Below are 27119 nucleotides of genomic sequence, written 5' to 3'. Positions count from 1 at the left end.
ATGACTATAGCGAGGCGGCAGGCCAATGAGTTACCCACGTACACGGTATGGCGCGAGTCAGCGGGCAGCTCTTGCACCAACGCCGACCCAGAGCAGTGGATGGGAGAGCCTCGAATTGATCAAGCTACCCCACTAACGTCATATCGCCACCCGCGCCTTCACTGGTCCTTTGTGTCTATCCCGGGGTGCTGTTCTGCAGCCAACATTTTGTCGTGCATTTTTATTACATGCGTGTTACTGATCCATCTTTACTTCCCTCATTCACCCAGATATATTTTTGCATATTTCAGGCGCTGGCTGTCCTTTCACCATGGTTTTGAGGAAGCATGAGCTGGAGGCAAAGCTCAAAGACGACATCCAACTTGTCAAGAGCGGGGTGCTGCGAGATGACAACCCCTTGGATCAGAGCGAGGAGTTCAACGAATTGTTGGCGGCATGCCGACGCGGCGATCTGAGAAGGGTACAGGAGCTCATCTCGACCGGCGTCAACATCAACGGCAAGGACAAGTTCGACTACACGCCGCTCATTATCGTGAGACAGATCCATGATCCCCGTCAAATTCTTTTCGGAGTTAGCGGACTTGAGAGAGACAGCTCTCATGCTGACGTCTTCTCCAGGCAAGTTTATGTGGCCATTACGAGTTGGTCCAACACCTACTGGAGTCTGGCGCACTAGCAGAGCGTGATACGTTCCAGGGAGAACGCTGCATCTACAACGCGCTCAACGACAGGATACGAAACCTCTTACTCCAATACGACTACTCCAAGTCCACGGACCCTCTTCAACCATGGGCTGCCCACATTACCTCGCTGCTGGGCCGGGACTCGCCCAAGACCTCAGACATCACTATTGCTGCGTCGGAGTCCTTCTCACTTCACAAGTTTGTCCTCTCCGCAAGGACGCCCTACTTCCAGAGGAAGTTGGCCGACGCCCCTGAAACCACATCGTGGAAGCTGCCCCCTTCCATACCTGTTGAGTCTTTCCAAGTGGTAATGCGATATCTCTACCTGGGCGATCTCCCACGCGATCTCGTAGGCCCCTGGAGCTCAGCTACCGAAGAGGAAGTCCTCACCGGTATTGACAAGATCAGCAAGCAGTTAGAAGTGACACAGCTGTGGGAGGCCATCTTATCAGGGAATGACAGGCGGCTGGCCCGCCAAAGGCATCAAGACGAAGTATCGAGAGCCGCATCTCAGATCGGCAGTTTCTTCGAAGACAAGATTCTAAGTCACAAGATGGTCGTCGACACGAGGAAGGTCCAAGACGTCAAGTGGCGGCATGACAACTCGATTTTCGCCGACTGCCTTCTCAGGGCCGACGAAGCCGAGATCGACGAGAAGGAGATGGACGAAACTGAGCATACGAATGGGATTCCCATTGGCCCCGGTGCCGAGCCATCGCAAAAGCAGAACGGGGAGCGCAAGCGTCCCAAATCTGTCCTATATCCCGTCCACAAGGCGATGCTCATCCGAAGCCCTTACTTTGAGACAATGTTTTCAAGCCAATTTATGGAAGCACAGGAGTCTGAGCACCTGCACATCATCAAGATAGATTGTGTCCCCGAGGTGCTTGAGATCATCCTCGCTTTCCTCTACACGGAAAAAGCCGACTGCCCGCTGGATCTGGGACTCGACGTCCTCTATGCAGCAGACATGCTGTTCTTGGACAAGCTCAAGACAAAGGCTGCTATAGCCATCAGCACACTAGGTAGCGGAAACAACAATGTCCTTATTGATCGGACGCATACGCAGGAAGACGAGGCGGAGCTGGAGGTTGAAATTGAGCCCATCAATGTGTATGACGTGATCCATGCCGCATGGGACCTGAGGGTACAGAGACTTGAGGAGTTTGCTGCCCGATATATCGCTTACAGGCTCGAGGACTACATCGATGAGGAGGAGTTCGCCGAGCTCATCCAAGAAAGTGCCTCGAGGCTGAAGAGGAGAGAAGAAACCGATACCATCGAGTTGCTCGATGACATCCGGTACTATCTCTCCGAGCGATTCCGACTGCGGTTCGAGGATGCCGGTCTGGATGAGATGCTGGACGAGGAGGGCGAGATAGACCCGGCCTTGGCGGAAGCAATAGCCGGCACAGAGGGCCTGGACATCAATGGCGCGGAAGAAAAGCCCGAGGTCAAAGGAGATGTTAACCCTGCAGTTGAAGCCCCAGCAGAGGCCGAAGGTATCAACGGGGTCGTCCGCACCTTGGATGGTGAAATGGTCGAGGATGGGTTCTCCTCGGACGCGGTCAATTACCAGATTTTGCTGCAGAAGATTGACGGCATGCTAGACAAATTGAAGCTAGACGCATAAGAGATGAGCAGTACTAGAGGCATAGAAATACCAACATGTATTCGATATCCTACCTGCGGACAACACCTGTGCTGTAACTAACAGGCAAAGGGTAATTTGACAACTCAGCTCTCCCTGAGCTCAGTTCTGGATGAAAAAAAAAAAAAACCACCCAAAGTCTCGTGCGGGAATATAGTAAGGCGGAAAGTTTCTTTGAATAAGTGGCTAGGAGATTTTACACCGGTGGATACAGTAAGTCCAACGCCCGAACGCAACCCCAGTCTGGCGCCTACACATCTACGTCTTCGTCCTCTTCTTTGTCCTCCAATTTGTCTTCCTCTTCCTCTCCATCCTCTACTTCATCTACTTCGTCTTCCTCTTCGTCCTCTACTTCGTCCACTTCGTCTTCCCCTTCATCTTCCTCTTCGCCTTCCTCATCCTCGACGTCCTCGTTATCCAGGTCATCAAGCAGCATGTCCTCGTCCTCGTCCTCGCCTTCACCCTCATCATCCACGTCCTCAACCGTCGTCCTGAGGTACCGCTTTACAAGCCCGATCTTGGCCGCGTCTTTGCCCCTGTCCCCGGTCCCCTGCAGCGGGCCCCGGGGCCTGCCGAAGAGATCCGTCCTCGACGGCATGTGGGTCATTCTGAAGAGCTCGCGGAGTCTCGACCTCTTGCTCTCGGCCGTTGGTTCGTGGTGGCTGGACACCGCATAGGGGTTCTTCGTCTTCTTCAGCTGTGGCGGCGGCTCTTCGTCTTCGTCCTCCTCTTCCTCTTCTTCTTGCTCCTCCTCTTCCTCGTCCAGGCCCACAAAGTCATCGCGGATCTCCGAGTCGGAGCTTATATCCAGGCGGTACTGCTCGTCAGCGTCAACCACAGGCGCGCCCCTCCCGGCAGCCGCCAAGAAAGGGTTCGACGACGCCGCCCCCGCGTGCCGCGTCGGCAGTCCATCGAGGCTGATGTCCGAGTCGTCCTCGGTGCCGACGCCCTCGCCCAGGCGCGACTCGTCGAACGGCTTCGCCTTCCACGCCGACAGGTCAGCCTCGGGCGCGGTCGGGGCCGGAGCCGGAGCCGTGGCGGCCGCGCCTGCGCTGGGGACACTGTTGTCGTTGTCATGGTCATTGCTGCTGGTAGTGGCGGCGGCGGCCTTGTCGCCGCGCTGCTCCGACACCATGCGCAGGATCACGTACTGCCAGCGCAGCTGGTCGTCGATCATGGCCCAGGTCGCCACGTCGTAGCCGCCGCGCACGTAGACGTTGCCCATGGCGCGGCCCGCCAGCCGCAGCGAGATGCGCACGGCGTCGCGCTGGGCCTCGGTCATGTCCTGGAACGTGCGCTGGATGTCCTGGAGTTCCTGCGTCATGGTATGTTAGTAAGCGACTGCCCTTGGGTTTTTGACGAGAGCGGGCTGTCGAGACACAGGGATAATGTTGAGAGACAGAGGGAGAGACGAAGGAAAGGCTATCAAGGGAGAACTTACTTCGTAGTGCTTGCTGGCCGTCTGGAACGGAGGCTGGAACCCCGGAAAGCCTGCGGCAAACCCGGTGCCGTCCGCATTCGGCGGACCTGGTGGAGGGAAAGGGGCAGAGTCCGAAGGCCCTTGCGCTCCGTTGAAGTCCCAGGGCGGAACCGTCGCGTACTGGGAATGCAGAAAGGGGTTGGCGCCGTTGCTATTGTTGATATGAATTCTACTAGGCTGATTTGCGTTGTTGGCATTGGTGGCCGGCAGTATAATCGTCGTTCTGCCGGGGGCGGCTTGAGAATATACAGCCCCCTGAGCTCCCGTCTGCGTCAGATTAATGGTGTCCTGAGTCTGGGTGCCGCTCTGAGTCACTCCGCTTGCTCCCTTGCCCTGCGCTGCGGAGGTGGACGGAGGCACCTGGGAGATGCCCAGCGACCGAGGCATTCGAATCAATGCAGGGGGCAGCATCCCGCCAGCTTCCTTGCCCTTTGGCCATGGGGGCAGCTCGGCGGAGGGGTCCGGGGCGTCCGGGATAGGGTTGTTGTTCGTGACGCCGTCGACCTCGATCCCGACCAGCCTGGCGATCTGCAGGGGCAAGTTGTCGCTTGTCGCCCTGCGAATGGCGTCGTTCTTGTTGAGGTTGAGCCGTCTCGTCACCCTGCTCCTCCACATATACCTGCAAGCGTCGTGTCAGTCAGGACTCTGTGCCTACCCCTAAGGGAGGAGGCAATAGGGGGACTCACTGGAGCATGGCCTGGCTGAACCCATATCCTCGGAGCTGCATCCACCTGGTGATGATGGGCCAGCGGCGCTTGGACACCCGTCCGTAGGGGTATTTGGGTTCGCGGTCCCTCAGGCAGCCGAACCAGGCCACGGCGCGGATCAGCTCGCTCTCGCACAGGTCATCGTAGTCCAAGCTTCGCCCATTGCGGTCCTTTTGGCGGAGGCGGCGGCCTGTCATCGTATAAAACAATATCGATATCGATCGATCTGTCTGTGTATGAGAGGTGTGAGATCGGGTGTAAGTATGCCTTTTCTATCAGCCCAATCTTCTGGGGCAAGATAGGTATAGAAGTGAGAATCGATAGAGAGCAGTCTGATGCGATTCTGCTGTTAGAAAGACCCTCTAGCGTCATCTGCCGCTTTCGTAGTCAATAAAGGACCTGCCACATGGGCCCATTCTGCTAGACACATTACTGAACCGGAAGATGCTGTCTCGCGTTTTTGTCTTGCTGAGACAAAGACCAGCGCTACAAGGAAGTTCAACTGGGCAACAGTTAGCGTGACGAAACAAACCCTTGCATACCTTCTATGCCGTATACGTTGCTAGATCCATGCTCATCTGTATGATAAATATGTAGCTGTTTCTCTATATGATCGAAAATGAATCTTGCATGTAAAATGAGTAGTCGAGCGGACTTGCATAGCACACGCGCGAGTCTCCATGCTTGAGTTGAAGAAGATGCAATGCGTATTGAGAATGGTATATAGACCCCAGATAATGCATCCCTTATTCAAGAAGCTTGAATCTCGACGTGGTAACTCCAAACGCCCCTTGTATGCAAATGAGTCCCAACTCGGGTATATCGTGTTCTATCTTCCCTCCTCTCGTGTCTTCTTTCTCCTCTCCTCGTCCTCCTTGGCTTTCTCGCCCGGGGCTTTCTCGCACGGCACGCTCACGATATTGTGGCCCACTCTATTGTGGCCATCTTTATCCTTCCTAGGCCCGAATACCACCGCCGTCAGGCTTCCGCCCTTGACACAGCTGCTGTCGAGGCCGTACGTCCACTTGCCGATGGTCAGCCCCTTCTTCGCATCGTGGCCGTACACCACCGTCGTCCTCATCTCCTCCTGGGCAATGTTCCCTTGGCTCTCGTCCCATGCCTCGCTCCAGGGCCTACCGTCCCGACCCGCAGTGGGCAGCACGACTTCGTAATCGTTCTCGCCCTCGCCCCGCGCTCGCGATGCTACCATCTCCTCGTCGACCTCCTTGTCCGAGACGTGGACGTGTTTCCGCGCCCTCTCGGACGCCACCTCTTCGAGCAACTTTTTGACGCGCTCTCGGCGCACCTGCTCGGCTGGGTAGAGCAGCGTGCGCATGTTCATCACAGCCCACGGGTCTTGGCTGGTCAGCTCAATGCCCGGGACCAGACCGGCGTGGACCACGACGGTCTCGCCGTAGTTGGGAATTTTGCCCAGCTTCAGGATGGCGGGCAGGCCGTTCAGCCACTTGCGCTGCGCCGGCGTCAGGGACGCGGCGACGCTGACCTCGGCGGACTGGAGGCCGGACTGCGCTGCGAGCGCCGGCTCCGTCATGTCGTCCTTCTGCTCGGCCGTCGTACCCTTCAGGTCGCTGATGGACCCTGCGCCCTGCCCGACGACGTATTTTGTTTGCGAATTTTCCCAGGACAGGAGGATACGGTCCTCGTGGTTCCCACGCACACCGCTGGCGCCCATCTCCATGGCGAGGGCCACGACGCCCGCGCTGTCGGGCCCCTTGTTGACCATGTCCCCTGTGAACACGACATGGTCCCCGCGCGCGGCGTCGTACTTGACTTCGGCAAGCAGTGCCTTCAGTTCGTTGAGCTGCCCGTGGACATCGCCAATGATGATGAGGCGGTGCGACGACGGCGACGTGGTCGGGAGCTTGTCGGCGGCGAGGGTGCCGATGAGAACCACATCCTTCAGCGGCGGGCGGCCGTAGGTGCCGTAGACCATGGGCGGCACGGGCTCCTGCGCAGCGGCGATGTCGGCGAAGCTCTGGCCCGACCAACCCTTTTGCTGCTGCTGCTGCTGGTTGGCGTGACCGCCGTTTTCGAGAAACGACTTGAGAGGCTGCAGCTTCTGCGCAGCCTCGGTCATGCTGTCGAAGCGCGTGTAGCCCAGGAAGATGGTGCTGAGGGCCAGCACCAGGACGCAGACGTAGAGGAGACGGCGTCGCAGCGAGCGCGGGTGCAGCTGTGGGGTGGGACAGACGGCCATGTTCGAAGTTGACTCGGAGCTAAGGGGTATCCTCCCAGTTCGGGACGGGTCCTGGCGCAGAGCTTGGAGATTGAAAGCGGTGGTGGCCAATAGTAGGAACCAAAGAAACGTTGCTGAGTGTCTGGAAGTATATCTGCAAAAGGGTTGTCCTCGCCGTCCCTGGCAAACTGGCTCTCACCCTCGACCAGCAACGGGTTGTCCGGGGAGAGAGTTGGAATCTACGAAGATCCTGTTTGGCATCGATTGCGTGCGGGTACTCCCCTGCTAGATTCACGTAGTTCCGTAATAGCTTGTCGAAACTGTGGAGTTTGGGTAGTATAGCACAGGTGATAAGCGTGAACGCGTCGTCATCCAGCAGCTTGTGGAGGTGTCCCCTGGTAAAGAATACATCGCTGCGCCGAGCTGCCGCTCTCTCTTCGGCGCGAGAGAGCTGGAAAGGGAGGCTGCAACTGGCGCCAGGCAATTGGTGTTGAAGTTGCCGTCTTTCCCGGCGCTGAGCTGAGCCGGGCGCTGTGGGAAAAACACGAGGGAATGGCCAAGGAGAAAGAACTGTGTGTGATAGGTATGCATTGCTTGGCGGGCCACTGCTTAGCCTTGCCCAAGCCGGCAAACTGGCACGCGACAAAATGCTTGTCTTTCTGTCTGCCCGTTACCACGATCCAATGATGTCCACCTCAACCGCCAGGGCTAGAATTGGCCGAGCCAATGTTTACAGCGTACTACTAATTTAGTATGCGTCCTTCGAGATAACCGCATCTGGGTCTTTCCTGTAGTAGACAATCAACCTTGTCTCCTTTATTGCGCGGCTCAGCTCTCCCAGCTCCTATTTCCTAGCTTTGTCTCGGGGAGGCATCCACAATTCGCTAAAGACAACCTTGATGGGCTCACAGACTACAGCTTGTACATTCCAAGATTTCAGAAACTCCATGTCAATAAACTAGAGAGCCAGGATGACAATCCCCCGTGTTCATCTCTGGTTCTAACTGTGTGCGTACTGTGGAACGTGCAATCGTCGGCAGGCAACTCGAGGCGACCTCGGCGGTTTGACACTGCTAGGAGACTGTGGAACGTTGTCATCACGCCCTTCCAAGGTTCGTATTGACTTATCGGGTACTTGAGCTCTAAAGTTTGCGGCCGCAGTCTTATGGCCTGCTTATCTCATTTATCTTATTCCCGACTTGGAACTACAGTACACTGATCCTCAAATATGCACGAAGAAAGAAATGGCACCATCCAGCTAGCTCCCTGAATGCGGCCATGTCGCTGCCTCCAGATGCACTGTGTGGTGTCGCGGCTTTGCGCATATCTGCAATGCCAGATGGCACTGCAGGTGGAATAGCCTGGTCACATTCAATCTGAATGGTATGCCGATGTAATCCAGGCCTGTGTAGCGTGTGCGCGCTCCAAGCGCAACGTAAAGGGGTTTGATGGTATCCGAACGAATCGAAGAGTTGAAGTACCTCATAAACGCCACCCAATGCTGCTTGCAACCGTCTACAGTACTCTTACACGTCACGTCTGCCCGGGGCGCGACGGCCTCACTTCTTGTCCTGCTTGTCCTGCCTCTCCTGCCTCTCCTGCCTCTCCTGCTCCTGCCTGTACTTCTCGTTCTCGACCTCGCGCCAGTCCCTGGGCTCGGGCTCGTTGCCGTCCGTCTTCTTGACGCCGCCGCCGAACGCGGAGCGGCCGGCGTAGAGCTGGTAGCCCTCGCCCGAGTCGGCGGTGGACAGGTTCTTGAAGGTGATGGGCTGGTTGCCGCGGAAGCGCTTGCGCATGTCGATCATGCCCCTCCTGCAGTCGCCGAAGCCCTTCTTGAGCTGAATGCACTTGGTCGGCAGGGTGCTGGAGAGGGGCTCGCGCAGGCACTCGGCCGCCGTGTGCCGCTGGACCATGACGCACTCGGACTCCTGGAGGCACTGCGCCAGGGCGTCTCCTGGATTGCGGGAAAGACTTTGATCAGCGGACGCCTCGGTACTGGGGCACGGGGGCGCTGCGGGGTGACGAACGTATCTCCTTACATGAGCTCGGCATCTTATCTTGTCTGGATTCACAGGCCGTCGACACAAGGTTGGCAGCAGCTCCAGCAACGAACGATCTGAGGGTATCCCGATGGTGCCACCGACACAGGGCACGAAAAACCCAAAGCCGCAGCCGATCGCCGCAAGCCTCCGGCGCAAGCAACGCGGGGCCTCTGATTGGCGGGTCGGCTTTAGTGGGCTCTCCACGCCTTTTGGGCGGCTCGTTTGGCCCCTTGGGGGCTTGGCTGCTTCCATGGGGCTGCTAGAGATTGCCCGCCCTGCCGCCCAGACGATAGGAGACAGGGGTAGCTTTGGATGGAGCCGCCCTTTTCATTAGTTAGTGGGGGGCAAGGGGGAGCTCTGTTGTTGCAGTACCACAGTGAAGCGAGTGGATGATGGCCGGATGGCTCCAGTAACAGGTTAGCCTCATCTCATCTCATTATTGATCATGGGCTTTATTTTCCAGCATTGCGAAAAGTCAAGTCGTCCATGGGCGTGTTGCGGCCAGCGATTCTGCCATCCCTCTACTGTGACTGAATTCTCTATTCTGAGCTTCTCCCTTGCTTCTGGTCGCTCGATCAGCTCTGTCGCTGCCAAAACCTGCAGCCTGCCCAAAAGACAAGAAGGGCAATTGAGTTGCGTCGACTTTCGCATGTGACATCACTGCGCTGCAGGTGGTCGTGACCCGCGTCAACGGGCTGCTGACCCACCCTCCACTTCTACGTGCTCCCAGTTCCAGGCCAGAACCCAGACCCAGACCAGGACCCAGACCAGGACCCAGACCAGGACCCGAAACTCCACGAGCTTGTCCAGCAGCTGTACCTCCGTAATCAACATCGATAGTGTCTGTCGCTTGTGATATCCCGTTCTCCATTGTGCGGTAGACTATGACTTGCACGCCATCCTCCGTTCCCAGAGCTATTTGAGCTGTCCTGCAAAGATGCCGGTACCCTTTATCGGGCGCTTGAACCCGTGAGTAGCCGCCTCGTTCTTGTTCTTGTTCCCTCATCAGGCGCGCCCCCCAAAGTCGACCTGCGCATGCTGATCACGTATGTCTCTCGTAGGATCGAGTATATCGCTCTCGTCGGCTCCTTCTGCCTCGTCGGCCTCGAGGCCATCATTCGCATCCTGACCCTCGCCCTGCGTATGTAGCCACCACCTAGACTCGCAAGCCATCTGCGCGCTTCATACTGACGACACGACGCAGCAACCTCGCTGCTGTCACTCTTCTACGCAGCTTCCCGGCGCCTCTTTAACCGTTTGACGTCACTTGAATCGAAACAAGCAGAGGAAAAACAAAAGTGTAAGCGTAGCTGTAGCTTGGGATACTGGCCTCGGCATACAGGAGACTGACCTATCGTCTCGCAGCTATATCGACGTCCGTTAGGAATGCGTCCGACTTTGTCGACCTGTGCGCCACTTTCGGCTACTACGCCGAGGAGCATGTGGTCCAAACCAAGGATGGCTATCTGCTAGGCGTTCATCGCCTGGCATGGCGCAAGGGCGAGGAGGACTTGAAAGTCAACAGTGGACCGCAGAGCCTCAAGAAGAAAGTCATCTACATGCACCACGGGCTGCTGATGAACAGTGAGGTTTGGGTCTGCCTCACAGACGCCCAGCGATGTCTGCCGTTTGTCTTGGTTGAACAAGGCTACGATGTCTGGGTAAGTTGTCGAAGCAGGTCCCGTCTTCAAACCTTTCTGCTTTGCTAACCTGGGGATATAGCTGGGCAACAACAGAGGCAACAAGTATTCCAAAAAGTCTGTCAAGCACTCGCCCTCCAGCCTCGACTTCTGGAACTTCTCCATCGATGAATTCGCTTTCCACGACATCCCAGACTCGATCGCTTACATCTTGGAGTCCACCAAGCAGCCCTCGCTGTCCTATATCGGCTTCTCTCAAGGAACGGCTCAGTCGTTTGCGACCTTGGCTATACATCCCAAGCTCAATGAACAAGTCAATGTGTTTATTGCGCTGGCGCCTGCCATGTCGCCCGCTGGCTTGTCGAATGGGATCGTCGATGCTCTGATCAAAGCATCTCCCCAAGTCCTGTTTCTCCTGTTTGGCCGCCGCTCGATCTTGGCCTCGGCAACCATGTGGCAGTCCATTCTCTACCCGCCCATCTTTGTCCGCGTTATCGACATGGGTCTTGACTTCCTCTTTGGCTGGAAGGCGAAGAACATTTCCATGTCGCAGAAGCTGGCCGCCTACCCGCATCTCTATTCTTTCACGAGCACCAAGTCGGTAGTGCATTGGTTCCAGATCATCCGCAATCAGTCTTTCCAGATGTACGATGACGACGTACACCCGCCATTGACCACCTCGAGCAAGTACACCAAGGTGGCCAAGTATCCAACACGCAATATCAAGACACCCATCGTCCTCGTCTACGGCGGCAGCGATTCTCTAGTCGACATCAAGGTCATGCTGCGCGAGCTCCCGAAACGGACGGTGGCCACGGAGATTCCTCCATACGAGCATCTGGACTTCTTGTGGGCTACCGATGTTGACACCCAGGTCTTCCCGCACGTCTTTGATGCCCTGGACAATTTCACGGACGCTGAACACACGAGGGAGGAGTATGAGAGTTACCGCCGCGCACGCAACGCAAGCTTGGGTGCATCCGCTTCTTTCCGCCACCAGTAGGTATTCAGATCAATAGTTATATGCGAGGATCTAGATGAGAGGCGCTGACACAAACACCAATAGATACCGGGGTAGTGATGCTGTTGACGCGGACGCAGCAACTATGCTTTCTATGGGTCAGCTTGACAACAGAAGCGATCCGGCGCTGGCACATCATGCCCGTGAGGGCTTCGTTACCCCAGAGTCGCCGTCCACAGATACCTCAGGCACGACCTTGACCTCACAAGCGCCCGAGAGCGGCCGTCGCGTTGCCTCTTCGTTGCAAGTGGAGACAAGAACACCGGAGACCCCTGATCGGACGGGCTCTTGGACTGGGGCCGATGGTGTCGCAGAACATGCGACTCGAGAGCCCGATTCATCCACACCCTCACCGACAAGGCTGCCAGACAGTGCGAAGAGAGTCTACAACCGACGGGGAAGCGCGGCCAGCAACCTGAGCTTTGACTCTACCAAGGACAGAAAGGGCAGGAGTGGCGGTATCCGCGTTGGTGCGGCAAAACCCGTCGGTGGTGTTGTCACGGGCGGGAGTGCTAGCAACCTGACGGGCAGCAGTGACGAGGGGAGCCGAAAGAGGAACGGGCGCTAGGCACCCCAGAACCCTTTGGTTTCGTTTTAAACTATGTGTACACGAGATTGGAACACAGCTATAGAAGTTATAGACAGGCTAGGCTTTCTAAAGCCAGCCGCTGTCGGAGTGGTGTCTTGGTCGGAGTCCGGAGTTCATACAATATGGTGTCTTTTTTGCACCTGTACATAGAACGTCATCAAGTCGATGTCTAAATAAAGTCTATGATGTTGGAAACTATCTTAGCTATAACGTGTCAAACTCAGACCACCCCTCGTGGTGCGAAGAGGCAGAACATGATACAATGGGATCAAGGAGGTCCTATGCTTCTCGTGTTCAGACGTCTCGCAACCTTCCAGCCTAAGTACAACAAAACAGCAGAGCAATCACTACGGGCAGGTCTTTCGGCGGACAGACACAGTATATGTATAGTCTGGGCAGGATTACAGGCGCGACTTCTCAAGCTCCTCTCTACTCCCCCGTGTCACTCTCCATGCATACAGTTGAGCAACATTCATGGCCATGTATTCGATTCTGAAGACACTACAAGACAAGACGGCCCTGCCAGGAGCGGCAAAGGGGGGGGAATTGTGGGTATCTGCACAGAACAATAACGGAGTCCTCTCGCATCCATTCCTCTTCCCCGAAGGGGGAAAGAGCCAAAAGATATAAAAGACATCCCATCCATCCGTCCATTCATCCATCGGTCCGCCACTTATTTCATTCCACTGAAACAAAAAACCCCCCTGCGTCGTTTTTCATGAGCTCCAATATTGTACATTATATTTTACGAATTTCATTGGGGGTTTCGTATGGAGTCGTTCCGCCCGGGGCCTTCCTCTCTCTCTCTCTCTGTATCCTTCTCCCTCGTCTCGCCCCCTCCATCTTCCCCAGCTCCCTGTCCCCTCCCCTCGAGATATAGCACATAGATACAGAGACGGAGGACAGGGGGAAGAAAACCGGAAAACAAAAGCAAAAACAAATAAAAAGTTCCACGAAATTGAAGACCGAGCAAGACGCACAGAAGCCCCACCCGGAAGAGATAAAAAAGAACGCCCCACGTGAATCTTGCGTGATCGTGTGCCGGTTTTTCTTTCATTACTCTCAAGCAGCGCAGATCGTGGCGTCGGGTCCGCGGGAAAAAACAACAAGGCAAGAAAGCAAGCGATCAAATGATGTCGTAAACCCCATACCAGACCGAAAGAGGCCGGTTGCGGTCATCGCGGAGACTCGTGCGGGGAAAGAAAAACCTAACAAGGCCTAGGCCAGGACCGCAAGCAGCGGCCTCGTGTTGGAGCCGCGAAGACGCCCATGGTTTTCCGTCATGTAATATGTGCACTGTACACTCTAGGCCCTGCCCCGCGTGTCGTAAAGCAAAAATATATACGAGTTTTCTTCAGCTTCTCGGGGTCAGCCGGCTTCGTTCGTGGGAAAGGCTTTTTTTGCGAAAGGGCCAGATAGCCTCAGCCTTAGGTATGCTTGGCACTTTGGCCATTGGGACCTTGGTGATCGTCAGTATCGAGCCGCTTACGCCAGTCAGCTAAACTCTCACTGAGGCCGAGCCCAACGGCATCATCGCCCTTCTTTGCCGGACCGCTCTCAAAGTCGAAAGCGGTAGACAGACGATAGTTCTCGTTTGTTGCCTCCCATTTCGTCCGGAGTTGATCGAGTTCGTCTGCCAGATTGTCGAGCGCGGCGCTGTTCCTAGCGTCGCCTAGCCCGCCGTAAAGGCTCTCCGCCTCTGAACTTTCCTGGCGTTGATGGCCTGGGTTGCTCAGATTGGGAGTCTGTTCCGAACCGATGCTCGGCACCTGTCGGCTCCGTCTCCGGTAGTTGTCAACCGAGTTCTCGACTTGGTCAAGAAGCAGGCCAACCTTATGCTCAGCATCCTGGGCACGCTTCTCGAGCTGGGCGTTATCTTGATGCATCTGTTCAAGGCCCTTCTCCAAAGCTGCAAGGCGAGAGGCTGCATCTCCGCTCGTCTTCTTGGCGCTGTCGCGCTCTATCTTGGTAGCCTCGAGCTCTTGACGTACAACGGCAAGCTGCTTCTCCAGCTGCCCGGCTGAGGTTTTGAGTTGCTCCTGTAGACTCTGGATCTTTTGCTCCAAGGCGGAGCGCTGGTTGTCCCAGTCAGCTGGCACGGAGCCAGCCTTGGCTTCGGCACCGAGGGACTTCTCTTCGAGCTCAAGGTTTTCGGTCTTCAGACGTGCATTATCAGACTTGTACTTGGCCAACTCCTCCTTCATCCGCTTCAGCATCTTTTCGGTGCCTTTGACATAGTGAACCGCGGACTGGTAGTCGCTCTCGAGCTGCGTGACTCTTTCTCTGTACGCTTGCTCCGTCTGCTGAATCTGAATTTCAAAGGCTTGCTTCATCTCTTCGTTGGCTGCGCGACTTTCTGCGAGCTGTGCCTCCACGTCGTTGCTGGCTGGAGATTCGTTTCTTGAACCCATACCTCTGACACGAGAAAGACCTGTTGGGCTGATTCCACGCTCAGTCAAGATATCTTTGAGGGTATTGTGTTGTACACTCATGGCGTTCGTTTCCAGTTGCTGGTTGGCAAGTTGATGCTTCAAGTCCGAGTTCATGGCCTGGAGAGTCTGCGTGTCCTTCAGCGCCGCTTGCAGTTGTCTTCGGATCGTGACGCCTTCTCTGCTGGACTGTTCTTGATACGCCTCGAGCCCGGCGATGCGCTCCTCGGCACTACGTAATTTGTCGGATGCGGCATCAGCCTCCTGTTGGTACTTCTTAACCAGGGCATTGGCAGCGTTGACTTGACCTTGGAGGGCAACAATGCGGTCTGCATCTACCTGCTTGGACTTGTTGCCATTTTGGGTGATCTTATCCAGGCCAGAGAGAACAGCTAGGCGGTGTGTCTTGGCTTCGTTTGCGTGCCGTTCGGCAAGTTCCTCTGCATCTCTGAGCCGTTGGCTGACAGCTACAAGTTCGGCTGTGCTTGACTCGTGTTCCGCTTTGAGATTCGTCAACTTTGATTCGACTCTTTCGCGCGATGCACGCTCCTCGTCGAGTTTCTGCTCGAGGTGGGTTCTCATGTCTTCCGACGCTGCTACAGCGGCTCGGAGAGCATCTAGGTCGGCACCTCCATCCCTGACGCCACCACTAGCCTCTTCATGTCTTCTCTGTAGATCGGCTTTCTCAACGGTGAGTGCATTCAGGGTCGCAGTTGCTTCAGCACTTGCAGTCGCTTGTTCGCGAGCATCGCGCTGGGCCATGTGAAGTTCGGCACGTAATGATTCAAGTTCGAGCGAGGTCTGCTGCTTGTAGGACTCCAGTCCAGCCATTCGCTTTTGAGCAGCACTGGTGGTGTCGTCTGCGAGTTGGCGTGCTCGCTTCTCAGCCCCAAGCTCGGCTTCTGCGCGTTCAAGAGAGTTTTGAAGCTCTCTCTGAAGGTTGAGTGCCGCGGCTAGTTTTCGGCTGCTGTCAGCACTACGGTTTCCTTCGTCGCGGTCGTTATCCAGCTGAGGAGTGCTGGCAGCACTGCCTGTATGGGCTGCCATCTTGGCCTTGGCATAAATCGCCTCCTGGACTGCGGCATCGCGCTGTCGTTCGGCCTCGGCAATTTGCTTTGCAGCCAACACTGCCTGCTTGTCAACAGAGCTCTGGACGTTAGCTAGCTCTTGTCTCATTGCCAGGAGTGCCTCAATCAACGGTTTGTCCTCGTCGTCAAAGGTTTCTGCTCGGCTCTCCAACGTCGGACTCATAGCCGCACTCGGACTATACCCTGCCTTGCGGGCCAATTCGAGCTCAGATGCATACCATGCGTTGCGGTTCCTAGCGGCATCCAATTCCTTAAGCAAAACCACCGCCTGCGAGTTTCTGCCGGAACTTCTACGTGATAGAGGGTTGCTGGTCTGCCTGGTAGGGGGTGGCGGCGATGATGGGCGGTTCGTGACATTCTTGAGATTCGGCTCTGTAATACTGTCCACCGAGCCTTGACCACGAGTCTGTCTTGTTGATCCCTTCTTAATGGCATCGACAGCAGCATTCTCCGGCTTTCCGGCAGTTCGCCCCTGATTAGGAGTGCGGCGCCCGTTTGTGGTCGCGCCCTCCTCTTTGACCTGTGACAACGGCGATTGGGTGCGGGTGTTGGGGCTGGAGGAACCAGACCCCGACCCAGCCGCCTCGCGTTCTATGCGCTCAATGGAAGCATTCCTGACTCTTCCATTGGTGGTATTCGTGTTGACGGTAGGTCGGGGTGGCTGACCCTGCGGTGGAGGCCCCGAAGGTCCTGGAGGCGCTGCAGCTCTGGGCATCTTGGACACCGCAGCACCAGGCGCGTTTGGAGGAGCTCCATTTGGCGGTTTTGACGGGCTCATTGCACGAGCGTTTTCCTGGGCCTGAATCCGCCTCTGATCAGGACCATTCGAGCCCTCGCGAAGCGGCATCGTTCGCGGTCCCGTCGCGGGGGCGTCACCGCTTGGCCGCCGTTGCTGTTGCACTTTCTGTGTGTTGGACTGGATCTGCGCGTCATTTGGGTAACGGATCTTGGTGGTATCCAGGACGTAGACAATAGACAGATCATTGACCTGGTTCGTCGCAGAGCTGGGCTCTCCTCCCACTACCACAACCGACTTGCCTACTGCCGTCATGCTGTGACCAGAACGGGGAGAGGGTGTAGGACCCATGTTCTGGAAGGTGTACCATCGCCGAGAGCTGATGCGGAAAGCAGCCAGGTCGCCCAGATCCGCACCCTCTTCGGTACGGCCTCCAAAGATATACATCACGTCGTCCACCAAGGCCGCGGCATGGCCCTCTCTTGGAAGCGGAATGTACCCTATACAGTCCAGCTGAGCCCAAAGATTGGTCGCCGGGTCATAACACCACACATCGTTGAACCACTGAAAACCATTGGTGCCACCGAACCTGCAAAAATTAGCCACAGACCGCCGAGGCACAGCGCGAGCATTACTCACAGATACAGCTTGTCATTGTAGGATATCATGGTGTGGTTCGTTCGTGCGGGCGGTACCCTGCCTTTCGGCGAAGAGTTGATGTCGATATTCTCATAGAGAATTTCCCAGCGGTTGGTCGGCAGTTGCAGTTGGTTCAAATCAAAGGCAGCCAGGTCATTCATGAAATAGCCTTCGATTTGGCCACCGAAGATGAATATCTTGGACCCAACGATATTGAGCGAATGTCCATAACGCCCAGAAGGTCGGGGTCCAGCCGGTAATGCCCTGGACCATTGTCTTGTGGCTGCATGGCGGATTAGCAAAGTTGTACAGGAGTCGTTAGCCCAGCTTCACGGCAAGAGTGTAACCTACAAGTATTGAGGAGGTATAGAGTCTCGTCCAAAACATCAGCCTCGTCGATCTTGGTATCACCGCCATAGACAATGAAAGCATTGCCAACCAACAGGGAGGCATGGCCAACTCTTGGTCCCGGGCCCTCAGCAGTAGTGGAGAGTGGGTAGCAGCTCATGTTGCCGCCGGCTTCAATTAACCACAGATCCCCCTTCACGGTCGAGCTGTTGATCAATCCACCCATCAAGTAGATGTCGCCTTCTTTCGAAGACAAGCCATTGACTGCGGCTCCATATCGAGGGAAGGGACTCGGTATCGAGGAAGTGAAGTTGAGCCTTCTCTGCGACCACGGAAACAGCGATGCGTTAGGGTTTGTCGGAGGGTTTGCGCCTGGAGGGCTTGTCTGCGGGCTGTTGCGAAACTGGTAGGAGGGTAATGGTCAGTGTGTGCAGCGCATACACAAGGCGCATATAAGATAGAAGCTTGCTTACAGGTAGATCACTTGGCTGCTGTTGTTGCGCCTGCTCTGGTCCTCGGCGCACAGCGTACTTGTCGACATCTTGAATGGGGCTGCCCTCGTCGAGCGAGTTGAGGCTGCCCGTCGGCGTCGACCGCGAATTCTTCTCATCCCGTACGGCTCTGGATGCGGCACTTGGGATGGAGCCGCCTGCACTGGGGGGGCCTTCACGGCTCTGGACGGACCTGTCCTGGCTCTTCTTGGACTTGAATAGGAACGCCATCGCGGGTTAGAGCCAGAGTCTTCTCGGGAAGACACGGGCGACTTGCGATTGCGATGGCAGCGTGGTTTGGAGGGGGATGCCTCGCCGACGACGATGGCGCAAATCGACCAGATTGTCGTGATGCGACGCTTCGGATTCAGGGGGAGAAGGGTGTCGTCGAGCTGGCGAACAAAGAAACGCTGTCGTCGCGATGTGGGTCGGGGGTCGGGATGGCTGGGAATTGCATGGAGGTTGGCGGTGGTCGGGCGGTTGGTCAGGTTGGCTCTCCAGGGTCCCGGTCACAGAAAGTTGACCACCTCTATCCGGCAATTAAAACAAAAAAAAGTCGGGCGCCGTCGCTGTCCTGCGCAGGCTCGCTGGTCCGGCCTGGATGATTTGATCCAAGTGCGAAAAATGATGTCTAAGGAGTGAGAAAGGTCGGGTGACGATATCTGGTATCGTGGTAATTGCGTTCAACGGGTGGAGGGTCCAGCGCGGCGGGTTGAAGGAGAGGGTTGGTTATTACGGAGCAGTAGCCGCGCTCGGGTTGCTCCCTGTATGCTTATCTCAGACTCGACCGAGGAGCACTCCAGCCAAAGACTCCGGTCTTGTGCGACGGTACGATTCGATCCAAAGCGTGCTGCCGGTGTTCGGTGTGGTCGGTTGCGCGGCGTTGCGATGCTCCTTGCCCAAACGACCGGGGAACAGTAGCAGATGGGAGCAAGCGACTTCGCGAGCAGGTGTAGTAATGAAAAGGGACGAAAGGCGGCCGGTCAAGGGCGAAGCGGCCAGCGATCAAGAATCAGACGGGATAGGATGCAAATTTCCAAAATGTACGTCCAGGGGTGCCCCTTCAATAAGGTCAGGTACTGTAGGCCCCCCCCTTACCCTTGAGCTGGCGCGGTAGCGCTGCAGACGGCTGGGCTCCTGGTGTGCAAGTCCCAAGCAGAAGTGGATATCGTGGCGGCCCTGGGTTGCTGGGGGTCAAGTCATTCACGGGGCACGATGCACTTGGCATCGACGTCCTCGGTGCCTCCTCTGTGCGTGGCCTGGCTTTCCGCTCTGCCGTGATTTGCTGCAGCTCTGCAGGTAATCCTCGCGCAGCGCTTTGGGCTATATTGCTGGGGGGCCATGTATGTCTAAGATTGCTTCAACGCGCGCGTCGGAGTGAGCACTGATGAGTCTCCCATCCGTGATCTGTGGGGGGGCGCCCGTCTCTGCCGTTGGCCAACGGTAGTACCACCACCGTACCAAGGGAGGTATCTGCACACTACTGTCGTCATCAGGCTGTGTTTTCTGTACTACAGTGCCTATGGTACGCCTTGACGGACCCCAAAATAGCTACGAAATGCAGGTGCCACAGATGGTAGTATTTGTCGCCCGTTTCGTTTCCCTTTGTGCCGGCCAAGTTGGCGGCATTTGTGGTCGCTCGCTGTACGAGTTACACCTTGCAAGATATATAATCAGGGGCTCAGTCCGCGATGGAGTTTGCCAGTTAAATTGTCACGGTGGGATTGGCATCAGACTTCCTTAAACAAGACGTGCGAGGCGTTCTCCATAGAAATTTTTAACAACGTGCAAAGGGTGTCGCCCCCGTCAAGCCCGTACCCCGTCACACTCAACGACGTAAGTAGGCAATAGATACCCAGTGTCAGGTTTTTCGCTCGGCGCAAAGTCACACCATGAGCTGCGCCGACTATTTCCATGTTCTGCACCAGAGAATTTGTGGAAGAGCCCCCAACTGCGGCGTTGGCGTGATACAAGGAACCCCCTTTCGAGCCTATGTGTAGCAGCTAAGGTCACGACTCGTCCGATGTCCAGTGTCCGCGGGTGGGCATTCTAAACATGGAAAATACGAATGCAGCCCCTTACATTGGTCTGGCGTCCTAAATATGCAGGAACTCGCCGTGTCAAGATTCACAAAAGGGGAGCCTAGGGCCGGAGCAGAGAGGCTCAGCTACATAAGCTCGGCCTCCTTATCGACTGGACGACGGGGTGCCCAAGATCTTGCTTGACCTGGCCCGACGTCAGATGCGGCCCGTCGCTCTGCGGTCGGATGCCTGCATCTTTCAATTGAGTTCTGGGTGGCGCCGTCTTGGGAAGTCCACAACTCACAACCCAGTCCACCACCCCGACTGTTGAGTGTTTAACAAGTGTCTAACAATCGCCATCCAGAGTCCCGTGTCTAATTGCCATCAACCTTCTTGACCCGGCGTCGCTGATCGTGCCTGTGGCCCTCATTTAATCATTCGTGTGTGGGTTCAACAGAGCGATTCCAGTATGATTTGTGAACTACACCGCATCTGAGCTTCTGAATCTCACGACATGCACCTGGCTTGCCTCAGCCGAAGCGTGGTCCCTCGCTTCAGGGAAAGTTGAATGAAGTACCATAGTCAACCTGGATTTCCGGGTAAAGGGTCTTTAGGCGGCTGTGTTTCCGGGCAATGTCTTGAGAAATTCGGGATAAGAGCCATTGAACTCTAATGGAATCGCTTTTCGTGAATCACTGAGATCGTCGTAAACAATGATTGACGGATTCTGGGGTACCATTTCTAGCAACCAGCCTGGTCTTAAGCAACATGAAAGCTTTTCTCAGTGCGTTCGTTCGAATTGCTATCGCATCCCATGGAAACACGAACATGCTGGCGCCCCTCGTCCATTAGAAAATCAGCCACGAAGGGCAGGCCATAGGGACCAAAGTACTTGAGCAGCCATGGCACTGCAGACGATGTTCATTGTGGCTACACAGATGGACCTACACGCCCTTACAACGTTTCCAAGCAATAAGAATGCATGCTGAAGCGCCAGCACATGTGCAGGCGAGGCGTCGAATTGAGTCGCGACACGACCCGTTGACTGGGTGGCCGCCATGAGCCAGTCAAGTCGCTGAACGTGCCTCTGGCAATCTGGATACCCTGGCCCACCCGACGTCGATAAGTTCCAAAGAGAAAAAAAAAGGCCCCGAGGTCAGCTGAAACACTGGGGAAGGCGCACTGCGCAGCCCCATAGTTATCCGGCACGTGAGTCACCATACCTTTGGGGGCTTAGTGCGCACCCGAGGTTCGGCGAGAGCCCCACCGCCGTGGCCGACCCCCCGATGCCCCTGCCCGGAACTTTTGAGAGCGGCTGAGGTAATGGACGGGCAGACGGGGCCCAGGGGGGATCGGATTCGCGGAATCATCACGGGAACACAGTTGCGCGCCAAAGGCAGAGAGACCCCCGCAGCGAGCGTACTCAAGAACTTTTGATATGCGTCTCTCTGGTCCCAAATGCAATTAATTGCCTGGCGACCTTGCGAGTGCAGAGGGTGCTCAGTATAAGTAGAGGAGCGAATGGCTCGTACAGTATTGTAGTTAACCCTTGCGAAGGCATTCTGCCGTTGAGAGTGCATGGGTTGGAAAGGACATGACAGCCTTATGAGTCCATAACGCATCGTTCTTCTTGACCCGTATCACCTCGATTATAAGCTTCAACCTAGGAGCGATTCTCTTGTCCGTGTGTTTTGCCAGGTATTGTTCCCTTACTGCAAGGTAGAAGAAGCTCACCGACGGCGAGTTGGGAGCTAGAATACAGACTGCCCCACATTTCGAGCTGTCAAGCCGAGTTGGGCGACCGCCTGCAACTGAGAGGATCTGATCGGGGCGCCCAGAGCGGACAGCACCTCAACCTCAAACCTCGAGCCGCTGCCACCGACCACCGACCGTCCATTCACCACCGCGTCATCCTGCCCTGCCATTGACATCCTCTTCGGCTCGAACCCCCCGTGAGCGCTTCTTCAGCACTTCGCCGGCGCTCGATCACTCGGCCCTGCTCCCATTGGAGACTCCAGGCAGCACAACGCAGAGCGCAGTCAACGGTGCATTAGCAGTAGGCCATGCTGGATTAGAGGTCATGCATCATGACGGCGGTCGCAGTACATCGTAATGCGGATCCTGCGCGCCAGCAACACCACAATTCGACCGCCGCTACACTCGTCTCCTCCGGGCCCTCTGCGTCGCACCAGCAGCCACGAAAGGCTTCCCAACCGCCCACCCCCCACACATCCTCCAGACCCGCACGCGACGGTGCCGCGCCAGCTGCCGTGAGCGCAAACGGGAGCTCTGCTGCCATGCCGCCCAGCGCTGTGTCCAACGGCGTGCTACCGCTCAGAGCCTCGGCCATGGCGAACGGCAGTGGCAGTGGCAGTGGCAACGGCCACTCCGACCGTGTCACGGATGGCGACGAGGAGCTCTCCGGCGCTGACCGCCGCCCCTCGACCGCTCCCGGCAACAAGCAGCACCCGCAACTCACCCGCCTTCAATCCTTCGACGACTCCGATCGAGAGCAGATCAAGCGGCGACCCAAGCCGCCGTTGCTGCGCTCCAAGAGCGAGCACATCATGCGCTTTGAAGAGCCTGAGCATACAGATGACGAGGTTTACGACGACTGGAGTGCGCGTCACGGCTTCGAGGACCATTACCAGTCCGAAGACATCATTTCCCAGTTGGCCAACGTGAGTACATTTTCTATATGCACCCCAGCTGCATTTATATTCTTTCGCTATCCGGTCTGTTGCTCGACGATCCTCTGGTTGCGCCTGTACGGTCATTGTCGGGTTTAGGGTAGCTCTGCCATGCCTTGCCCCCAATGACCAAAGCTATGGTGCAAGCGCAAGCATCTGACATGAAGTGCACATGGTATGGAAGCATGTTCACGACTCTCAAAGTCAGCGCTTTCGTCAATGACTCCCAAACCTACTGCCTTTTCTTCGAGATACAATAGCCATGGGGTTGGTGACGTAAGCGGGAATCATCCTTGGCCAGCCAACTATACAGTCACCTTGGTAGATGAATGGGTTATGCCATTATTTCTTTATACCATGAAGCCTTTCTGGACCTATGCTGACCTTTAACCGCCAGAACTGGTACATGTACTATACAGACAAGCGCCACGAGACGACCGGCCAGCCCAAAGCCCCCCTTTACGAAATCGAGGACTGGCGGATGAGAGATCGACTGAAGACGGTCTCAGCAGCACTAGCAGTGTGCTTAAATATCGGCGTCGAGCCTCCCGACCAACTCAAGACTAATCCAGGCGCAAAGCTTGAGGCTTGGACAGATCCTTTCGGGCCCAAAGCACTGGAAGTCATCGGCAAATCCCTGCAGGTGCAGTATGAGAACATCTCGCTGCGTACTAGGTATAAGCAGTACTTGGATCCCTCCGTCGAAGAGACGAAGAAGTTCTGCATGTCCCTGAGACGAAATGCGAAAGATGAAAGGGTACTGCTCCATTACAACGGCCACGGCGTCCCAAAACCCACTGCGTCTGGTGAAATCTGGGTGTTTAATAAGAACTTCACCCAGTATATCCCCATCTCGCTCTACGATCTGCAACATTGGTTACAGGCCCCGACGATATTCGTCTGGGATTGCTCTGAGGCTGGCAATATTATCAACAATTACCATAGATTCGTTGACAAGCATGAGGATGAGGAGGCATCACAGGCAGCGGCGGATCCCAATTACGAAAAGACCAAGTACCGCTCGTACCTTCATCTGGCAGCCTGTGCGGTGAAAGAGAATCTCCCGACAAACCCCAATCTGCCTGCGGATCTGTTCACCGCCTGCCTCACCACACCCATGGAGATGTCACTGTGGTTCTTCGTCTTGCAGAACCCTTTGAAGACCAGTCTCACCCCCGAGAGAGCCAAGAAGCTACCTGGCCGACTTCAAGAGAGAAGGACACCGCTTGGCGAGCTCAACTGGATCTTCACTGCCATCACCGACACCATTGCGTGGACGTCGCTACCGCGGCAGCTCTTCAGAAAATTCTTCAGGCAAGATCTCATGGTTGCCGCCCTCTTCCGCAACTTCATTCTTGCACAGAGAATCATGATCGTCTATGGCTGCCATCCCCAGTCCTACCCAGCGCTGCCAGACACTCACCAGCATCCATTGTGGGAGAGTTGGGATCTCGCGGTAGACCTAGCTCTGGCTCAACTACCGATGCTCGAGAAGAAAGAAAACGAGGGCATCGATTATGAGTATCAAAGTTCGACATTCTTCACTGAGCAATTAACGGCATTCGAAGTCTACCTTGCACGGGGCGACGCCAACCTCCAGAAACCGCCGGATCAACTGCCTGTCGTGCTTCAAGTCTTATTAAGTCAGCAGCATAGAGTCAGGGCCCTCATCCTCCTTGGTAGATTCTTGGACTTGGGACCGTGGGCTGTCCAGCTTGCTCTCAGCATTGGGATCTTTCCTTACGTGCTCAAGCTTCTACAGTCTGCGGCTGCTGAGCTCAAGCCTGTCATGGTATTCATATGGACCCGAATCCTGGCCGTCGACATCTCCTGTCAACCTGATCTAATTAAGGATAGTGGGTACAACTACTTCGCTCAGATCCTGCGGCCAACTGAGACGCTTCCTGTTGCCAACAGCGATGAGCACAAGGCAATGTGTGCCTTCGTTCTTTCAATGCTGTGTAAAGGATATAAGTCTGGTCAGGTTGTGTGCAACCAGGTTGATATCATGTCTTCATGCCTGGTCCATCTTAGAAACGAAGATAATGTCCTTTTGCGACAATGGGCTTGCTTGTGCATCAGTCAATTATGGCAAGACTTACCCGAGGCGAAGTGGAGAGGCATCAGAGAGAACGCCCCCCTCAAACTAGCATCTCTGGCCAAAGATCCATGCTGTGAGGTGCGCGCAGCAGTCGTTCATGCTTTGACTACTTTCTTAGGAATCCCCGACCTCACCGACGAGGTTGCTCGGATCGAGGAATCAGTAGCTTGGACGCTGCTCGACATGGCAAACGACGGTAGTCCGCTTGTGCGCAAGGAGTTACTTGTCTTCCTGTCGCAGTTTGTGCTACGTTATGAGAGCAAGTTCCTAGTGACTGCGTTCGAGCAGCTCGCAGAAGAGAAAGAATACCTAATTCACCCCCCGCATGACGACGGGTCAGACCAAAAGATGGGCTTACATTATGTTCAGCCTGAGAGTCGCAACCCCGATGGCACAGTCAAGGCGACAGCTCAAGGATTATCGCACAACACCGTATTTGCGGCTTGTTGGAAGCATGTCTTGATCCTGACGGTGGATCCTCATCCTGAGGTGCAAAGAGATGCCACACTGGTTGTTGACTATGTTCACAACGCACTATTGACCTCACCCACGGGCATCCATGCTCATGGACTTATGGAAGAAATCACGCGACGCACGAGAAAGACTAGAGGTCACAAAAAACAGGTCTCAATGTCACGTAACAGCATGATCGGACCTGCCGCTGCAGCCTCTACAGCTCCAGAGCCTTCCCCAGGTCTGCTCAAACGGACGGCAAGTCTTCTCTTCCAAATACCCAGCACCATCTGGAGCACAGAGTCAAATCCCGGGACGCCTTTGCCCTCACCAGGACTCACTCGCACTGGTTCACAGAGGGTCAAATCGGCAGCGGATTGGGCCGCTCCACCTGAGCAGAACGATCTTGCTGCAGCTCCCTCGCATTACCATGTCGTTGATGAGCCTGTCTCTGGCGAATTCAAGGAGCGAAACTATGAAAAACTGCCCTCATTACCACTGAGGAGCACATTCCTTGATTGGTCGGTGGAGTATTTCCGTGAGCCCCAGATGAAGCCAACCGAGTCAGAAGAACCTGGAAGTACAGAGTACAACGAGCGTCTTTGGAGGAGATCACGGAACGAGAATATTTTGCGAGAGACTCAGCCACAGAAGCATTACGCTGGCACTCATAGGTGGACAAACCAGCTTTGCATCATGAACAATGGCGCTCAACCGTCCAAGATGACTTTCCACCAATTCGAGGACCATCTTGCGGTTGCAGACGACGGCAATACCGTCAATATTTGGGACTGGAAGAAACAGCATCGTATAGGTCGTTTCTCCAACGGGAACCCACCAGGCTCGAACATCTGCGACATGAAGTTCATCAACGAGGATGATAATGCATTCCTGATGACCGGATCTTCCGATGGTGTGCTGCGTGTCTACCGCAACTACGAATTCGAAAAGTCCACCGAGCTCGCAGCTGCTTGGAGAGCACTGACACATATGGTACCGAGTAATGTAAACTCTGGAATGGTGTTCGACTGGCAGCAGGTCACTGGCAAGGTCCTTGTGGCTGGAGACGTACGAGTTATCCGGGTCTGGGCCGCAGCCTATGAAACCTGTATCATGGATATTCCTGCCCGTTCCGGCTCCTGTGTGACGTCGCTCACATCGGATCAAATGACTGGTAATGTCTTTGTCGCTGGATTTGGTGACGGCGCAGTCAGGTGCTTTGACACCCGACTGAGACCTCAGGAGTCTATGGTCAAGAAGTGGAAGGACGATTCTGACCGTCAGTGGATCAAGAGCGTCCACATGCAGCGAGGCGGCCAGCGTGAACTGGTATCAGCCAGCCGAAACGGCAAGGTCAAGCTCTGGGACATTCGAATGGATAGCCCTTTGAAAGTGATCCAGACAACTCGAGATGGGCTTCGGACAGCTAGTACTCATGAACACTTGCCTGTCTTCTCTGTGTAAGTCGTTTCCCCCGAGGAACCAACTATCTCTCCCCTTCGAACTAACTTCTTCCTAGTGGTACTTCGGCCCATACGGTCAAGGTTTTCAACTTCGATGGCCGCGAGCTCTCGCGCATGGAGCCATACTCCAGCTTCTTGCAGCAGAATCGCGGCGCACCAATCTCCAGCACATCCTTCCACCCTCATCGTATGATCCTTGGGTGTGCTGCCCGTGGGGATCATCATATCAACCTCTTCACGTGTGCTCAGGAAAAGCCTGAGGCATACCTCAACTCCCTCTAAGTCCCTACCCAGCTGTCCATGGATTCAACTTCTTCGCAAAACTCGCGGGTGCCATTGGCGTCGACTGGAAAAGCGGTAAAGAATGGGATCAAAAGTTAGACATTACGATCTAAGAAGTTTTCAATTACGACGCGGTCCTTTCTAAGGCTTTGCATGCCTCATTCATCACACAGACAAATCTTGTTTGTCTGCTGCATCAGAACGGCGGGTTCTCGATAAGGGGCAAGTGTGTTCAGGCGTTCAGGATGAGCTTTGACAAGCAGGAGGGGTGTGATTTTTCTCTTTTCATCGTTACGGATGAAGATGCTATTGCGCTGTTCATGCATTTATAGGCCTCCATGTGGTGGACATTCTATCGGTCTCGTTCT

The 27119-nt window shown here is 55.5% G+C and overlaps 6 protein-coding genes across 6 annotated transcripts; 3 read left to right on the top strand and 3 right to left on the bottom strand.

Moving 5' to 3' along the window:
* Window positions 1-310: 310 nt before the first annotated feature.
* JN550_001611 (uncharacterized protein) lies at window positions 311-2316 on the top strand (the record flags this gene model as incomplete). Its single annotated transcript, XM_049312814.1, has 2 exons — window positions 311-571; window positions 619-2316. The coding sequence occupies 2 exons, from the start codon at window positions 311-313 to the stop codon at window positions 2314-2316; spliced, it is 1959 nt and encodes a 652-aa protein (XP_049176462.1).
* A 49-nt stretch (window positions 2317-2365) lies between these two features.
* On the bottom strand, window positions 2366-6739 carry JN550_001610 (uncharacterized protein; the record flags this gene model as incomplete). The annotated part of the gene is made up of 6 exons (XM_049312813.1): window positions 2366-2393; window positions 2835-3649; window positions 3776-4433; window positions 4501-4711; window positions 4948-5023; window positions 5438-6739. 6 exons carry the CDS (start codon window positions 6737-6739, stop codon window positions 2366-2368), a joined length of 3090 nt encoding a protein of 1029 aa, XP_049176461.1.
* A 1538-nt stretch (window positions 6740-8277) lies between these two features.
* Window positions 8278-8770, bottom strand: JN550_001609 (uncharacterized protein; the record flags this gene model as incomplete). Its single annotated transcript, XM_049312812.1, has 2 exons — window positions 8278-8672; window positions 8746-8770. The coding sequence occupies 2 exons, from the start codon at window positions 8768-8770 to the stop codon at window positions 8278-8280; spliced, it is 420 nt and encodes a 139-aa protein (XP_049176460.1).
* A 927-nt stretch (window positions 8771-9697) lies between these two features.
* Window positions 9698-11989, top strand: JN550_001608 (uncharacterized protein; the record flags this gene model as incomplete). Its single annotated transcript, XM_049312811.1, has 6 exons — window positions 9698-9729; window positions 9822-9901; window positions 9965-10060; window positions 10126-10421; window positions 10483-11399; window positions 11467-11989. The coding sequence occupies 6 exons, from the start codon at window positions 9698-9700 to the stop codon at window positions 11987-11989; spliced, it is 1944 nt and encodes a 647-aa protein (XP_049176459.1).
* A 1448-nt stretch (window positions 11990-13437) lies between these two features.
* On the bottom strand, window positions 13438-17972 carry JN550_001607 (uncharacterized protein; the record flags this gene model as incomplete). Its single annotated transcript, XM_049312810.1, has 4 exons — window positions 13438-16852; window positions 16903-17185; window positions 17254-17653; window positions 17724-17972. The coding sequence occupies 4 exons, from the start codon at window positions 17970-17972 to the stop codon at window positions 13438-13440; spliced, it is 4347 nt and encodes a 1448-aa protein (XP_049176458.1).
* Window positions 17973-21849: 3877 nt separating this feature from the next.
* On the top strand, window positions 21850-26751 carry JN550_001606 (uncharacterized protein; the record flags this gene model as incomplete). Its single annotated transcript, XM_049312809.1, has 3 exons — window positions 21850-22443; window positions 22850-26466; window positions 26526-26751. 3 exons carry the CDS (start codon window positions 21850-21852, stop codon window positions 26749-26751), a joined length of 4437 nt encoding a protein of 1478 aa, XP_049176457.1.
* Window positions 26752-27119: the final 368 nt, after the last annotated feature.

Source organism: Neoarthrinium moseri (assembly GCF_022829205.1).
Source record: "Neoarthrinium moseri strain CBS 164.80 chromosome Unknown scaffold3_Wmoseri_CBS_16480, whole genome shotgun sequence".
NCBI lineage: Eukaryota > Fungi > Ascomycota > Sordariomycetes > Amphisphaeriales > Apiosporaceae > Neoarthrinium > Neoarthrinium moseri.
The sequence above is the reverse complement of the archived record's forward strand: the minus strand, read 5'-3'. Positions and strand labels throughout refer to the sequence as shown.